The sequence below is a fragment of the Callospermophilus lateralis genome, chromosome 3 (genome assembly GCF_048772815.1).
Source record: "Callospermophilus lateralis isolate mCalLat2 chromosome 3, mCalLat2.hap1, whole genome shotgun sequence".
Classification (NCBI taxonomy): Eukaryota; Metazoa; Chordata; class Mammalia; order Rodentia; family Sciuridae; genus Callospermophilus; species Callospermophilus lateralis.
In genome coordinates this window covers 99648618-99666718 of record NC_135307.1, presented here as the reverse complement: position 1 = coordinate 99666718, position 18101 = coordinate 99648618, and the positions used below count along the sequence as shown (strand labels likewise).

The 18101-nt window shown below is 35.5% G+C and overlaps 1 protein-coding gene across 2 annotated transcripts in view; it reads right to left on the bottom strand.

The window, feature by feature from the left end:
* The window catches only part of Unc13c (unc-13 homolog C), a 539205-nt gene that overhangs the window by 42977 nt on the left and 478127 nt on the right, over positions 1 to 18101 (bottom strand). For both annotated transcript variants that reach the window (XM_076848586.2, XM_076848585.2), the window contains one exon: positions 15253 to 15400. In XM_076848586.2, coding sequence (XP_076704701.2) covers positions 15253 to 15400 — 148 coding nt within the window. The remainder of the gene's footprint in view (positions 1 to 15252; positions 15401 to 18101) is intronic.

The following is an 18101-nucleotide window of genomic DNA, read 5'->3' as shown; positions in this document are numbered from 1 at the left end:
AAATTAGTGGTGGTTGTTTCTAAGAAAAATAGAATAATTCCTCACAATAGACTCTGAGCACACAGAAAGTTCCAGGTTATATATCATTTCATGAGATTTTTTCAAACTATACTGATGGAAAAATTCTGCCATATAACAGAACATGTATTTGTTTACAATCAACATGACTTAAAGTCTCACACTGAAATATAAATTTCAATCCCAATCAATAGTTCCATAAAATCTATAGAAATAATAAATTATTGCTGGAAGGAAACAAATTATCTGGGGAGCTTCTAGTCATATTGGTATGTAAAAACAAATCTACAAATGATTAAATGTTAATTGAATGAATAACTGAATTAGTAAGTGGGGTGCTAATAAATGATTTTTGATTGATGACCTTAATTTGTACAACTCAGTGATATCACTGAATGCCTAGGTAATTCCATTTCTATAGAATTACCTTTTTAGTTTCTTTCTTCACAAATACTCAGGAACAATTTACTCCCTGGCTGACCAGGAGCTGACTGCTCTAATCCTTGAGCAAATGCCCTTTACCCATCATCATGCTTTATTGACTGTCATTTCTGATAAATGATCCTGTGACTATACTTATTTATGATTTGTCTCCCTTGACAGAATACATACCCCATAACGATAAAGGCTTAGCCCGACTTATTACTCCCATAAAAGGAAATGCCAATTAAAAATAAGCTAATTGTAGTTATTAAGGAGCACACAATAAAAAAGCAACACAGTAAGGCAAGAATATGAATTGTGCTTGTGGGAGGGTAAATGTCTAGATCAAAGTTATAGCTTTATAATAGTCTATTACAACAATAAAATTCCTCATGTAAGTTTCTTATACTCACAAACCATTAAAAATTAATGGCAGCAGATACATACATCAGAAAGGGAAAGAAATAAGACTTAGTGCTACAGAAAAACCACTCAACCTCAAAGTAAACAAGTAAAAAATGATCTAAAAAACAACAATAAAATGGCAGAGGCCCTGAACTCTTAACAATCTTGAATGTAAATGGATTAAATTCTCCAATTGAAAGATAGAGTGGCTCACATGCAGGGCAGACAGAGCACTGCACTAATCTCCAGGATACATAAAGAACTCAACAAACTTAACACCAATCTAGATGCCCTTCAACAGAGGAATGGATAAAGAAACTGTGGTACATATACACAATGGAATATTACTCATCATTAAAAGAAAATAAAATTATGGCATTTGCAAGTAAAGGATGGAGCTGGAGAATATCTTGCTAAGCAAAGTAATCCAATTCCCCCCCCCAAAAATATCAAAGGATGAATGTTCTATCTGATAAGTGGATGCTGACCCATAATGGGGGCAGGGGGAGGCATGGATAGAATGGAGGAACTTTGGGCAAAGGAGTGAGAGGGCAGGGGAGAGGGTGTAGTGGTAGGAAATGTGGTGGAATGAGGTGACTATCATTGCCCTAGGTACATGTATGACTGCACATGTGGTGCAACTCTACTTTGTGTACAGAGAAATGAAAAGTTGTGCTCCATTTGTGTACAGTGAATCAAAATGCATCCTGCTTTCACGTATAACTAATTAGAACAACAACAAAGAAATAAGCCAATCCCCCAAAATCAAAATCCAAATGTTTTCTCTGATAAGCAGATGCTAATTCCTAATTGTGGGGGGAGGCTAGGGAAAAACAGAGGTACTGTGGATTAGGCAAGGGGGAATGAAGGGAGGGGAAAGGGTATGCAGGTAATAAATATAGTACAATAAATTGAACATTATTACCCTATGCACATATATGATTACACAACTGGTGTGATTCTACATCATGTATAACCAGAAGAGCAAGAAGTTATACTCCATTTATGTATGATGTGTCAAAATGCATTCTATCATGTGTAACTAATTAGAACAAATTTAAAAAGAAAAAAAAAACTAGACAAAGATAACAAGAAGTACAGACCCATATCACTGAAGAACACAGATGCAAAAATCATCAGTAAAATCCTAGCCAACCAATTCCAACAGCACATCAAAAAGGTCATCCACCACCATGATCAAATGGAATTCATCTCAGGGAAGGAGGAATGGTTCAATATGCACAAATTAGTAAATAGGATTCATTGCATTAACATAATAATGACAAAGTCAAATGATCATTTCTTTAGATGTAGAAAATGTATTTTATAAAATCCAACATTTTGTCTTAAGGGAAAAAAATAAAATTAGGTGTAGAAGGGATGATCTCTACATTGAAAACTAAAATATTAATGAAAACATCTAAAGTGAAATAAATCAAAGACACCCTATGTTCACAAATTGCAATAATATTATAGAAATATCCGTGCTATATCTTCTTTGGTGTAGACACCAAAGTGACCTAGAGATTCAAAAAGATTTCTGTCAGAATACCAATAGGATTATTCACAGAAATTGAATAAAATATCCAGGATTTTGTATAGAACCATACACACATACACAAATCTCAAAAAGACAAATCTTAAATAAAATGGACAAAGCCGGAGGAATCACAGTACTTCAAAATATACTATAAAGGTGAATATGGAAAACGGTGACTACCAGAGAGTGGGGATGGTATTGGAGATGGGGAGACAGAGGTGGGTTAAGAAGTAGAAGGTTACAATTAGGAATAAGTTTTGATGTTCTGCTGCACAGTATGAAGATGCTAGTTAACACCAATGATTATACAAAATACCTAAAAGGTAGTGTTCTGAATGCTCTCACCACAAAGATATGGTACATTTATTAGTGCAGATATCCTAATCACTAATTTTATCATTACATAATGCATACATGTATTGAAACATCATGTAGAACCCCAGATCTGTATATTTTATGTAAATTTATATATACACATACAGACACACACACATATATAATTATGTGTTGATTAAAAAGAAAATAAAGATGCTTAATTCTTTGTTATAGACTGAATTCTGTCTCTCCTTGTCTCCAAATTCACATAGAAAAGCCCTAATTCCAATGTGACTGTATGTGGAGACAGGGCTTTTAAGGAGGCGGCCGAAGTTAAATGACATCATAATGGTGGACCCCTGATCTGACAGGACTGGTTTCCTTGTAAGAACAGGAGGAGATACTAATTGCAAAACTATTTCCTTTCATAAAGATATGAGAGGTTTATCCTTTGGACAAAGCCAATCTAACACACCTGGTTGCCTCAATTTTTCAGTGAGTTTAGGATGGGCTCTGTGAAGATGGTGCTCAGTCCTCTTAAGGACAAGTTCGCGTTCACCTTTAGAACATGTATGTAACAGGTCATGATTCCTTGGCTATAGGGAAGGGTGAAAATTTTTTTTTATGTCTTTTCAGTCTCTTAGTGGATTTCCTGTGATGCACATTACAGGAAATAAATAATAAAACTTTTTCTCTCCTATCTTTGTGCAGAAGTTTTCTGAGTTAGGAAGAAATTTTGTTTTTAATTATATTTCTCCAACACTTTCCAGTACCAAGTTAAATAAAAGGCAATATACAAACATCTGTTGAATTAATATCTATGGTTTCATATCTGTTATTACTGCAGCTACTCAAAAAATAAGGGTTCTAATAGAGTTTATTAATTTTAATTCTGATGCTCACATTAACTAATGGTAGGCTAAGATAAAGATTAAAAATTTCAGAATAAAATGGTTTTACTCAGATGCTTATAGAATCATTTTAAATGTTTGGAGAAATTAGATTTCTTTGGTTAGGGGAAAAAAGTCATAAGCCCTAAAGACCAGTCTCAGCTGAAAATGTCTCATGATCCTTATTGGGTCACTAGGGGGACCAAGGAGAATGTCACAGTTGTACCTTGTATTATGGAAATTTGGACCATAATGTTTACCTAGAATTTACTAACCTTGCCATCTAAATAAACTGTAATAGGTACCCGTTAATTTCCAAACTGGCTAATCACAAAACAAAAGAAACTGGAAATTCTTTTCCATTTCCAGTTTATTTGCCTATAGTCTACTATTGAATTTCTTCATAGTGGCTTTTCTTTTGACACAATTTTGTTTCTTTTTTAAATGATGTAGGACACGGTATTATTTGCTCTGTTTAATTTGGTTTTGCATTGGGGGTTATGGTTGCTAAGGGGGATCTGCTATCAAGTTACTTTGTCTTTTCAGTAAAAGGGAATTCAAGGTGTTTACAAACCAAAAGAATGAAATGACTTCAAGTAGAAAATAAAATGAAATGAGGCATAACTGTATACTACAAGATAGCAATGCAATTTAGAGCTGAAATGGGTCTAGTATGTTCTCAATCTATCATAAACACATTTTACATTATAAACATGTATTGGAAGCAAACAGCCAAGCTTTTTGTTGAGATTTATATGTTGTGGATTTTTGTTTTTAATTTGTTATTGTGGTCTCTCTGCAGCCACAGGCCACAACAATCACTCTCTAAGAGAGCCCTAGCCAGGGGAAAGTTAGGTGTGTTTCTCAGGGGAAGAACCATAAGGTGAAAGCAAAATGCACACAACAGAACAGGCATTACTCACAGGTCCTGGAGAGGTTCTGGTGCCAAAGAAAGCCTAGAGGTGACAAGATGTTCAGCCTGGGAGCGTGCAGGAGAAGATTTGCCCTTTTCAAAGGTCTGATGCTTTAATCCCTTAGGCTGTCTCACATGAGTGCATATTGGCTAGTTTAAAGTGAGCCTCGTGAAGAAAGGGAATGTGTTTATAGGACTCTGGTGTTGACTATTAGGTTTTACTGTGGTCAGCTGCTGCAGATTGTGTTGGGTTTGAATCTGTGGGATAAAGAACAGAGGGGCTGTATCCCAAATGGCCACTTAGGAAGGAAAATTTTAACTAGACCAAAGGTGATAGGTACAACTGGGTTTCAAACAACTTGTATCAGGCCTAAAAATGGATGCCAAGACAGTAAATATATTTAATGCATTTATGACACTTTCCCATAGAACCTGGCTTTTAAATTATTTATATGATATTGCACATGAACAGAAACTAAATTGAAAACAATCCCTTTGTTTTAGACTACTAGGCAAGAATCAAGTTTTTTAGGTTCTTACATGTATAAAGACAATGCCATTGAAGTGGGGTACTGGGGACTGAACCCAGGATGTTCTATCACTAAGCTACATCCCCAGCCCTAGGTCTGCACCGCCACACCCCCTCACTAAGATAATGTCATTTTAAGAAAAAGTTATGAGGAGAAATGTGAGGGCAATACATATAGGCCTGAACCTTGACTTTGGCAAGCATGGAAGTCTTTATAGTTTTCTTTCATAAAAGCCCTTTTTTTATTCTAGTTTCACGTTTTGTTTTTCCTTGTTTTAGTGCGGTGTTCACGAGGATCTTCTGAGGGTATAAAACACACGCTTTCATTTGGAAAAGAACATTTTTATTGACTGTTTTGCTGTTATGACTTTGGAATACTTCTTTTTTCTGGAGGTTTCAGTCTGTACACACATTGCTAAAAAAACCAATAGCCTGAGATTATAGTGTTGAAGCCAATGAATTAACCCTGTATTAACCACAGATGGCCCTCATTGTAGGAGTTTCTCTGTATAAGACTTAAAAATAGGTTTCAAAATATGGCCCCTGGGCCTGCAGCATCAATAGCACCTGGGACTTGTTATAAATGAGAATTTCCAGACCTCGCCCAGCCCCTCTGAGTCAGAAACTAAGACTGGAGCCCAGCCCTCTGTGTTCCCCAAGATAAGGTGATTCAAATGTACATTGACGTTAGAGAAGCACCAGTTCATTGTTATTGAAACCATAAAGGATGTAGTGCATTACTCAAATACATACAAATGGCCAACATCTATAAGTCTTCAGATGATGCTGAAGGCCATTACCCTGTTTAACACTGGGCCAAGCTAATTGTAGTGATGATCATAATTCACATCTTTGGCTAGTTGGTCCTGTTCATGAGTACAATGATTTACCCACAGGATTCAATTAGACACACACTTCTCCCTTCTGGAGTGCTCAGATTCAATTAGAGACCTTTGGAGGCATTAGCCCTGAAGGTACTTACATGGAAGGAGCACTTATCCTTCCCTGATATTCACTTCTTTCTGGACTACTTTTCTTTAAATAGTGGCTTGCTCTGTGACTTCTCATATCATACCTTCCTGTGGTACTTTTTCAGAGCTTGCATTGACTCCCTGGATTACCAATGTAGTTTCAGAATCCACTGCTCTGTTAACTACATCTCCCACCTGCCCTACGCCGCTCTGTCCAGTGCACACGGTCACTTAGAAAGGACAGTGAAAGGAGGCTGTCTGCAGGCTAGAAGAGATTCTTCACTTGGCTGGCACTTGAATCTTGGACTTCCCAAACTGAAGAGCTGTGAGAGGTAGATTTCTGTGTTTAGGCCACCCAGTCTGGAGTTTTGTCATGGCAGCTGAAGCTGACTGCGCGGCTGCTCCTGTGACCACAATTTGAGAGTGCTTCTCTACTCCACTCTGATGAGTCTCCTGGAGACTAGATCTCTGTCTTGCTGATATGCCTCACTTGTCCCTCAGACATCCTATAAAGCCAATTTTGAGCTATATCCCTTCTCAAAAAATTTTTTTTAACCTTTTTATTTTTTTTTTAATGGATCGAACCCAGTGCCTCTCTCATGCTAGGCGAATGTTCTACCACTGAGCCACAATCCTGGCCCCTGAAATCTTTTGACTCCCTTGACCATAACAATTTCTCTTTCTTCTGAAAACCTTTATCATGTTGTCTTTAGACTCATCTGTTATCTAGCACAAATTATTTGGTATGATTCCTTTTCTCGTCACATGGTAGATTCATTCCCACTGTAAGCTCCTTCGAGCACAGAAGTCACTTCTTGTCTTTTGAATAGTGCTTCGCACACAGCAGGGGTTTAATAAGTGTATGATTTTATCTAACAACCACGGCATGTTCATTGAGACTGTGAATGTGAGTCATGCCGGTGCCCAGGTTTCTCAATCACTCTGAAAGCCTCTTAGGAATGTGCAGCTTACAGTGGAGCAAACAGCTATTGACTTTCTGGCTTAGGGCTGCATCCTGATGGGATCGCTTTTTAAAAATATTTTGTAGTGGAAAGATGCATTCTTAAGATAGAGTACATATAGAGGCGATGATAATACAAGAAGAATGAACATTTGCTGAGAGAAGTCTGTGTGCAAAGTGCTTTATAGGTATTACTACTTGTAGTTCTCCCAGCAACCCAACAGAGTTAAAAATTATGTCATCCATTTTAAAGATGGAGAAACTTTGGGGTATGGAGGTTGAATGACTTATGCCAAGGCTATCTAGCAAAGCAGAGGGAGGGCAGATGCGTGGGCCATGATGCAAGCCTGCAAGGCCCCATTTCCTTGTTTAAACAACACACCCATTTCTTGCCTCTCCTCTATAAAGAAGATACTTTAATGCCAGAGGTTTATACAAGTTTAACTCCCAACTTTTGAAGATGTAGATTTACTATTTATATGCCACTTAACACAGTTCATACTCCCTTTTCTAAGATAAATTAAACATTTAATAGAAGGCTGAACTTTTAGTGTCAAAGGATAACTGAAGGAAAACATATCCTGTGTCTTCTCTTGGAAGTTAGTTGTAAAGGACATATTCAGGTTGTGAGGCAATAATCTGCAGTTTTCAATTAATGCCCTGACCCCATTACTCTATAAACCTGTCCTGAGTAAATAAAAAAAGGCATTGTATCTCATTTTGCTTTCTAGACTCAATGATTTGAAGAATGTTTTTCTGACAAGTCAGTATTTCCGTGAGATTTCCAAACAACTGACTCTAGTCTCTATTTTACTTTCTAATCAGACCTAAAACAAAGGTAGCAACAATAACAAAAACATTGACAAGTATCATAGGTATTCTAAGAAAGAATTACACAATTTGAACACACCTACTTTATCTTCAGAATTGCTTCATCTTAATCAGTGCATCATAAAATCACTGGTAATTTTCCTCACTAAGTTTCATAAGTTACTAAGGTGAATATATATATATATATATATATATATATATATATATATATATGTATATGTATATGTAGTGCATATACATGTTCGTTCAGGATGACTCTAGTACTAGCAATGCAATTTTAGATCCTTTGACATCTGAAGAGAAAATTTAATTGGGAAGTTTATGTAAAGCCACAGCTGAAAATACAAAGCCCTGTATGACTTCAAAATCTATTGCTTTGAATTAATAACAGCTTTGTAATCAATTAATCTGATTTACCTTGTATAGCAAAGTGTTTTTCATATTTATTTTTTAAAGAAATATTCATAAAAACCTGGACATTTGGTGATATTTGAACATTTGGAAAATTATAAGCAGCAGGAGAAAAATATCTATCATAATTTACTGCACAGAAGTAATTTATTTTGGAGTCCTGTAAAAGAAATTTTATACACCAATCTTAATTAATTTAACTACTTTCACCTATTCTATTGCTGAACTCTACCTCAGGTGTGCCCTTAACTCCATCCCTATTCCTGCCACCCAAGCCCACCACAACTCTCACCTGGGTATTTTTATAGCCTCTAGCTTGTCTGCCTCTTCTGTCTCATATCTGATCTGTTTTCTATACTGCATTCTTCCTCAAATCATGTAATGACATTCAATTGCTCTTGGGTGTGATGACTGTCTCTAAAGGGCACCCAGAAGCAAAGTGGAAAACTAGACCAAGAATCTGAAGCTCTCTGACTCTGTAGAGTTGTTTTGGGGCTAAAGTCAGAACAAAATTATTTGAAGGCACTTATAAACTGTAATAAACTATAAGTATGGGTGGTTGTTAGATTGTCATTTCAAGTTTTTGTTTTGTTTTGTTTTTAAAATAGGATATACAGTATTCACTTTCATAATTATGTAGGCCAACCTTAGCTATTGAAGGCAAGTAACAGAGAAAACCATAAGTCAGAAAACAGGGATTCCAATACCACTAATTCTCACTATAACCTTGGAATAAGATCTGCCTTTCACCCAATAGAGAAATAAAGAAATGTAACCCCCTCCACACACAGCTGTTCATTTAATATGGGTAGTGTTATGATAAAAATGAAACTTTCAAATATTCATGCCATAAACAGAATGAAGAAACAATGGAACTACACCTGTTTTGAGTTAGAAATATGGATAGCCAGTTACTAGTTCAGTAAAAATGATGATTTTTCCTGTTGCATGACAAACAACAAGCACCTGCTTATTCCATGTTGCAAAAACTCTTAAATTTTACAATGTTTTTACCAATGACTCCCAGTTGTTTCACTCTGATTTCAAATTTCCAAAAAAGATGAAATGCTGAGCAACATAAATTGCATTGTAAGGAATGGAATCTGGGATTTTGATGTCCTGCCCAGAATGTGATGGAAATATTCCTATGAAAAGCTCTCTTTTATTTTTTCATTCTGGACAAGTCAGTCATCAAAATTCATTATTTTGTCTCACTCTGAAGAGATAGTCTGATGCGTACTTATTTAAACATGATAATCTTTGATGACCCAAATGACAAAGTGTTGTAATCAAAAAAGAAAAAAGAAAAGAAAAAAAAAGAAACTAGCAAGGCCCTAGAGATTTGTATCATATCAGTCAGTATTAATAGAAACAGAATTCAAAGTAATGCTAGGGTAGTTTTAAAAAGTGTTTTCAAAGGGTGTGGGGAAACTACAAGGGATTATGGAGCTACTAACACCTCTCATAAGGGATGAGGGATGGAAATAGTTACTGGCATTTGGAATGAGGGAGTTCTTGAGATAAGTTCAGGACATAGTCATCCTGAGGGAACCATGTTCAGAGGGGAGATTGGAGAATGCATATTTGGCCTCACTTTTCCTCTCATAGGGTTTCGGAAGGAGTCCTTACTGTCTGACCCAAATAGGAAATAGAAGGAATCTGTAATCCATGCAGCTCCGCCTCCTGGGAAGAGAGTAGAGTGAATCAGGAGGAGCAAACAAATATTCAGCACAACCTTTCCTTTTACTGTGTCTAGCACTTAGCACCAAGTCTGGCACAAGGTAAATGCTCCTAAAAATGAAGCAAATGAAAGGATACATGAATTTTTCAGTGACCTAAACTGAGCATAGTAGCACACTTCACTTTGTCCTAGTTGCTTTTGAGTTTTATTTAACAGACTTAATAAAATATCATCATTTTAAGAGTTTGATAAAAATAATCTTATTCTTTCTAACTTTATATACCCCTCCAGTGTCACTTACTATTTCTTCCCTTCTATGATAACTAATAAATAGTATCAGCCACAGAATTATAAGCTATTTTTTTCCCTAAGGGTGCAACATATGCATATACACACTTTGGGTGCTCCAGTTTTTAGCGCAAGGCCATGAACATACTTGCTTTTGATAAAGGTTTGTGGTCCCATAAATTAAAACTGAGAAACCATGTTATATCACACAATTAAAAATTTTTGACATTTTATTTAATAGTATTCATTTGTCCTAAAATTTACTAAGCATCTACTCATAGCCTGCATTGTACCGAACACAGATTTCAAGGATGTATAAGCAAAGTGCCTCTTTTCTGTAAGAGGAGAGAATTATCAGTTACCAGCCATGATATGACTCACTGTGCTCAGGGAGGTTACAATACAAACACTTGGGATGATGGAGATGAGGGTAGAGAAGAATAGGACAAAGAGAGAAGACCAATGTAGCAATATTTTATACACAACCACACTAGATGCCAGAGAAGTGGAATCAGGCTTTGTTTGAAGGGTTTACTGGAAGTAGTATGCATTTTCTTGCACTCAACTTGGATCACTACAATATAAATTCTTCTAATTAGTGTTCAAAAGTTTCATAGCTCTTAAGCATGTCTAGCAACTAGGGCTAGAATGATAGGACATTGGGAAACAAAGGAAGAAGTAAGAAGGTTCTAGAAGGAGTTTGTTGTCTGAGTAAAAACGAAAGTATCAATTTGAAGAAAATCTGAATAGAGGAAGATTAGTCACATAAAAATGTAAAGTAAGGAGGGAGTTTGCCCAGTTATTCAAACCTAGGGAGAAGGAATCCTGGCCTGGGGTAAGCCAAACTAAGACACCATATTTCTTTGCTGATGAAAATGAGAGTGAGCTGGGAATGGTGGCGCATGCCTATAATCCTGGTGGCTCCAGGGGCTTAGGCAGGAAGCTCACAAGTTGAAGGCCAGCCTCAGAAATTTAGGGATACTCTAAGCAACTTAGTTAGATCCTGTCTCAAAATAAAAAATAAAAGGGCTGGGGATGTGGCTCAGTGATTAAGTGCATCTGGGCTCAATCCCTGGTACCAAAAAAAAAAAAAAGAAAATGAGAGTGAGATAGTGGTGTGTGTGTGTGGTGGATGGATGGAGGAGATTGTCTCTGCTACTCATCTATGTGACTCACACTTCATAAGTTTCTGAATCCATCTGTGACTTAATGCCCTCATCTGAGAGGTGCAATAATGCTACTGGTTTTGCAGGATGATTGGAGGAATAGCACAGAGGTAGACTGCTTGCTTGGTGCATAATAGATGTTTGCTCAGCATTACTGTTAACCTTATTCACTTGCCATTTCTACTTTGGAAAGGGCGTCAGCATTTTCAGAAGCATAACCCTTCCTATTCAAGTTGTTTGTGTACAGCTTTTTGACTGCACAGAGGATCCTCACCCAGATTTGTGAAGTGAAAGTCATCAGACTGACTGCAATGTTTGAAGAGCCAAACTTTACAAATTCTCCTTCTTTTTCCACTTCTGACTCAAAATAAAGACTAACCCTTGGTCTTGGAAGGCTGTACTAGCTAGTCCAATAGTCCTCAGGGAAAGGACAGTGACAGATAGATTGGACAGGATTCCCGATCCCTGCTTATTTCTGAAAGACTTGCAAGCCAAAACAAGAAACCACTTTCTGACTAGGTTTTCAAATCAGCATTAAATTGAAAAGGGCTGAGTGGATTTTAATATTGCTTCCCCAAATAAGCTGAAGACATTTTTCAGCATTTTCTTCCATAGGTGGCTAACCATTTAAAGTTTCAGTTAAGGCCAGTGACTTCAAATCTCAGTATTTAATTTTAATGTCAGTTCTTTTGTCAACTAAATATGGTTAATATTTAGTTTCTCTATATTTCTAATTAAGAAAAGACCCTTACTATAGTGAACCATTTCAGATAATGGCTTCTTTTCCACTTTGGGGCATATACTTTTTATTTTGAGGAATACAATTAGAGATAGTTAATACTTTCTGTAGGTAAATTGGCCCCAAAAGACTATGTTTGAGGGAGATTTCCAAATTTTACTGTTGAGAATAAAAATTTGCTTAGATATGTAATCTGGCATTTAAGCTTTCCAGACTTTATGTTAGATGGTATCAGAAATAACACATTTTCAACTTAAATTATAAAAATCATAAAAAAATAAGAGGGACCAATTCCCTCATTGTATTAAAGCAACATGATTGTACTGAAGTATATTAATAGATCCCAAAATGTGAATCTGTAGCTCTCTGCTTCCTGTTTTAAATTAAACTCAATTTCAGCAGGATACAGGTTATTAAAGTGACCAAAATGGTGTAATTTAAATTTTAAGAAACTTCAGATAAGCAGTGACTCAAATATTTTACTAACAAAAAGTAAAAAAAGAGGATAGATAATAGAATAAAAACATTTCAGCTTGTATATTTTAATTAGTATAGTTATCAACTATAAAGTTTCATTTTCTTTATGAAAGTTCTAACTTATAAACATCTCTTTTCTGTGAAAAGGTTTTGTGATTCAGGTTTCTTATGCTTTAATAAAAACTCACATAAGGACATGATGGCTCAACAATTATTATTCTGTGTTACATTCCAAATTGTATTACCCATTGGGAAAAAAGTGACTTAATATGTTAAAGTGTTACACATTTTTTCACTGTCTGAAACTGCATGAAATATTAAGACAGCCCTTGGTATAATGATATAACTGTTAGGAAAAACTTCTCTTTTCCTGATGAATATTGTAATCAAGATGCAAGAAATGCATTTTATACCAGTTTCTAAAACTGTAAGTAACCAATCTTTGAGAAGCAACAACAAAAAGTATGAATTTTCAAGTTAACTAGCTAGATTAAACCACTGAATCAACTTCTAAAGGAAGAATATGTAAAAATTTTTACAAATAGTAAAATAATTTCTGCAAATGTTACCTAAAAACCTGGCACAGTATCTCTGTATATTTTAATGGTGCAGAGAAACCCAAGACTGATTTTAATATTTATTGAAAAAAAAAAAAATAGGTGGTGATGTGGGAGTAGTTTTACTTTAAAAGCAAAAGAACCTTTTTTCCTCATAAGAATATATCATCAACGTGTGTGCTGCATTGGGATTCTGAAATAAAGAATGTAAGTTATATCTTCTTGGACAGCATCTGCATCCAGAACACCTTTCTCTTTTTATATTCTCATGGCCCAATCTACTCACTTGCTTTTCTGCCTTTCCTATCTCCTCAAGCCAAAATTTCCATTCTTCTAATGTGATCTTCTTTATATCACTTCTCTCTTTTTAGCTTATGTTAGAGAAAGGTGTCCCAACCTTTGCACTATTGCCATCTGGAGCGAAATATTTTGTTGTTGTGTTTTGGGGGCTTCTTTGTGCATTTTAGGATGCTTAACAGCATCCCTGGCCTCAACTTACTAGAGGCCAGAGGCCAGCAAGGCAACTACCAGTCCCAGATGTGAAAATGAAAGCTCCCCAGATGTTACCAAAAGTCCCCTGGGGGACAAAAATCACCCCTGCTTGAGTATCATCATGTTATAGCCACTTGTATACAAAACTTCATCTTTACCTTTGAATATTCCTTGTTGTAGGAGACAGTGTTCAAAGGTGATGCTTAGTAAATATTTGTTAAATGAATGCAGAATAAGATGTTGTCTTAGTATTGGGGTATATTGGTAAAATAATAAACACATTACTCATTTATTGAGCTCAGTTTCACTTATGTACTTTAGAAATTCTGCATCTGTTTTAGATTTGTTTGTTTGTTTTTTTTTTCAGTGTATGGAACAGAGAAAGAAGAGAAGATAGTGTTTTTCCAATATGACAGATATCATTTGAACTCTGTGGTTCATAAATTTTTAATGAGACTTGAAGGACCTTGTACTTTTAAATTTCCTTATTTTATTTTGTTTATTTACGTATTTGCTACTAAAGAAAGATGACATTCAACTCTTTTCTAAAAAGAGAACAAAGAAGGAAGAAGGCAAGGTAATAATAGGAAAGAAAGGAGCAGGAAAAAATTAGAGAAGAGGAAGAAAAAAAAGAATAAGTGATCAAGCTACAGAGGCTCCTCTATTCTTATAAACCCATCTATGAAATAGTTAAATTCAAATAAAAAATATCTTTTTATCTTACTTTTATTTTTTGCCATGCTAGGGATTGAACCCAGGGTCTCTCATGCGTTAGGCAAGCACTCTACCACTGAGCTACATGCCCAACCCTAAAAAATATTTTTAAAGGAACTTGTATTGTTTGACTTCAACACAGTCAAAAGAAGTAATTAATTAAAAGTGTCTTTTCCCCTTGTACATACTTCTACAGTTAGTCTAACACAGACAGACAAGGAAAACCAGAAAAGGATGAGGCAAAAATTTTTTTAAAAAGAGTTAATTTCATTCAATAATTCTGTATTCCCAATTTAAGGAAATATGAGAAAAAGTACAAGTAATCGGGAAAAATTCATTCAAGGTATTTAGCCATGGTATTTATCATCAAGGACATGTGTACACAGTAGATGAGAACTTAGAATCTATATCTGGACTTGCTGAGTTAGTATCTGGCTCTCTATTCTTCAGCCATGTGACTTCAGGTTTGGATTGTCCCAGAAGCAGAACCTAAGACCAGCATTCAAAGGTAATGAGTCTACTTGGAAAGTATCTGGGAAACACTGGTAATAATAGCGAGAGAGGTAAGAAAAGGAAAAGAAACAATAGTAAAGAAGGACATGCTATCAGGCCAGCCTGCTGAGGGGAACTGGACCCTCTCCCCAGGGGAACTCTGGACTGATGTGAGTATAGAATATACATCAGGGTTGTCACAAATACAGAAGATGAAAGTTGTTTTCCTTTCTCCTCTTGTAATTGGCCAACTTCCTGTTCCTTTCAATTATAATTAATGAATGCTAAAATTCTGGTACTCTCTATTAACCATAATTCTCCATTCCTAATGATGGTTCAGTTGACTCTAGCAAAAATATTAACACTATAATAATTCTGAGGTTGAATTTTAGTTTAGTGTTCAGTTTACCTTATTCTCAGGTCGAATGTGTTAACTTACTCTGTGAGGTTTGAGTGTCTATGAATTTCTTTATCAAGGCATCAGTAGTTTGGGTATAAAGACTGAGAGCATATCTCAGGGACTGAAGATCTGGGCTTTTCTCCAGGAAATTCTTTTTCAGGCCATTTCCTCCTGCATGAAAATATTGCTAAAAAGGGGGAAAAAGTCATATAAGCAGAGGGAAGTAGTAGTAGAAGATAATAAAATTACTTTATTACTCTAATTGAGAAACTCAAAATAATGATACAGTATGATAAGTGAAAGGTAGGTACAATATATAATGTTAACATTTGTACAGTGCTATCTCATCATCATCTAATTCAAGTTCCCAAGAAATAAGATTCTTGAAGGTCTAGTTTTTCCTTTCATTCAAAACTTTAAACAAATAGGTTATAAAGTTATTATTGAGTTACAATTTTCCAATTGTTTATTCATTTCAAATTCTAGAGCATGAGAAAAATAGATAAGGTTATCAAAATTTCACAGAGAAGGTAGCTCCTGGTCACCTAATTTGCAGATACTAATTTAAAATTCTAAGTTAAAGCCTACCACTCCATCTTTCCCAACCTCTAATCACACAATTGTTTAGACACAGGCCAATGTGATAAAGCAGCATGGTACTTGGAAATTCAATAACCCCCAAACTTTGAATATGATGACAATAAAAAAAATAGATTTTGGTGTTGTTGTTTGTTTGTTTGCTGTTGTCTTCTAAAAAGCTCAAAACATTTTAATATTTATATATAAGAAGTGGCACATTCCTGTAATCCCAGCAGCTCTGGAGGCTGAGGCAGGAGGATTACAAGTTCAAAGCCAGCCTCAGCTATTTAGCAAGGCTCTAAGTAACTCAGTGAAACCCTGTCTTTAAAAATATATATATATATAAAAAAAAAAAACACCAAAAACCAAAAAAACAAAGAAACAGACAAACAAAAAAACCAAGCAAACAAACAAACAAAAAAAACAGCTAAGGTTGTGGCTCAGCAGTGGTTGAGTATTCCTGGATTCAATCCCCAGAACAAAAAAAAATTAAATATAGTAGAGAAGATATATGCTCATAGACTATAAATATGGCCATTGAGGGATGTTAGCATTTCATGTTGTATTATGCACAAACACCTTTTTGAAAGGCAGAATGTCTAGAAATAGGTGATAGAACTATGGATGTTTTGTAAAGGTCAGGTAAAGGGTTCTCTTTTCCTGTACCAATAATACTAGAGGAAACTGAGTATTTACTAGTTATCTGTGGCTCACTATGATCTATAATTCTGACAGAATGAAATATTTTGAAGATGCTCAATAAATGATTCTGATACACCCACTTAAATGGATATGTGTCATCCTTTCGTCTCAGTCCTTAAGAAATTCTGAGGTGGAACAATTCAATGAACTAAAAAAAATCATAATTATCTCAGATTTCTTCCCTATTCAAAGGAAGATGCAAAAAATTGTTCTGGGAATTTGTAAGCATCTGCATGTACTTTGAAAAAGTAGAATTAGAAGAGATTCAGGGTGTAGGGCAGAGGAAGTAGGCAATAGGGCTATAACCATAAGAAAGATTGCTACAATTGCAGTTCTTCTTCCCAAGAAGAAAAACTTATAATTGTGTAAAATTTGACTTAATGATGCTGAGTACACTGTAAAATGCAAGCTGCAGCAAGAGCTGTGTGTGTCTCTGAAGAGAAAACAGAGACAAATGGGAAAGGCCTTTGCTTCCTCTGTAAAAGAAGAAAAAAATATGATATTTTAAATCGTTCTACACTTGGATCTTCTTATAAAAATGATAAAATATCCTCCCATGCAGACAATCCAGAATTGTTTCAAGAACCTCAATGGATGGAAAAACTATACTTCTTTTCATCAAGAAACATGGCAAAAAGATAAGGTGTATTGATGGGGAAGGTTTTGCTTGGTCCTGACTGTGTCACCTGGAAGAGGGGTGGGGTGTCTTTGGAGGTCTGTTTACATAATGAACCAAGAAGCTACCAGAGCTGATAGCTACCTTAAGATAAGAAGAGAGAACTCTGGAAGGGAAGGCATTCTCTCTGCCAGTGTCTCTCAGGTAAGCCCCTGTCTTAACAAACCTGAGCATAACTGCTAGAAGATTATAATACGAGAGAGGAGGCGGGGAGACCAAGGTGACAAAGTAATATTTTGCCAATTGTCAGGAAAAAAATGGACAAAAAAAAACCATGAATGTTCTCTTTACTATACTCATCTGGATTATTTTTACTTTTTATTGTCTTTGAGCTATTTAAAAACTGTAAAATTATAGAAAATTTCTAATAATGTAAATGACTTTTTTATCCATAGAAATGTAAATAAACTATCTGTGGAGGTATGCAACTGATTATTGTTCTGTAGATAGACATGTTTTACATCTATTTGTAAAGTTATTTTAGTTCTCTTGTTGCTTATATATATGTGATTCTTGTAATTCCATTGAGCCAGCTGCAATATATTACTGCTTTCCTCATTAATTGATGAGTTAGAAAACATTTTGACCCATTTCATAATTGCACCATTATACTCGCTTTTAAAAACTATTCTTTAAGAGTGTTTAAAAGTCACATAGGTGACAAGATTCGTAAGGCTGACTATAATTCTTACAATCTAATTTGTGAGGATTGGGTCATGAAACTATTTATTAAACCTGTGTCGTGGGTCAGACCTTGTGCTGGAATCCAAAGAAATAAAAAAGAAGTACAGTGATAGTTCTCAGAGGGATTATAATCTGGTAGGAAAATAAAACCAACATGTGAACAAATGACCCCAATAACACATTGCAGGTGTAATAAAAATTAGTTGAAAATACAGAGTATGTGGGGAGGCAAGTGTTTCTACTGAGG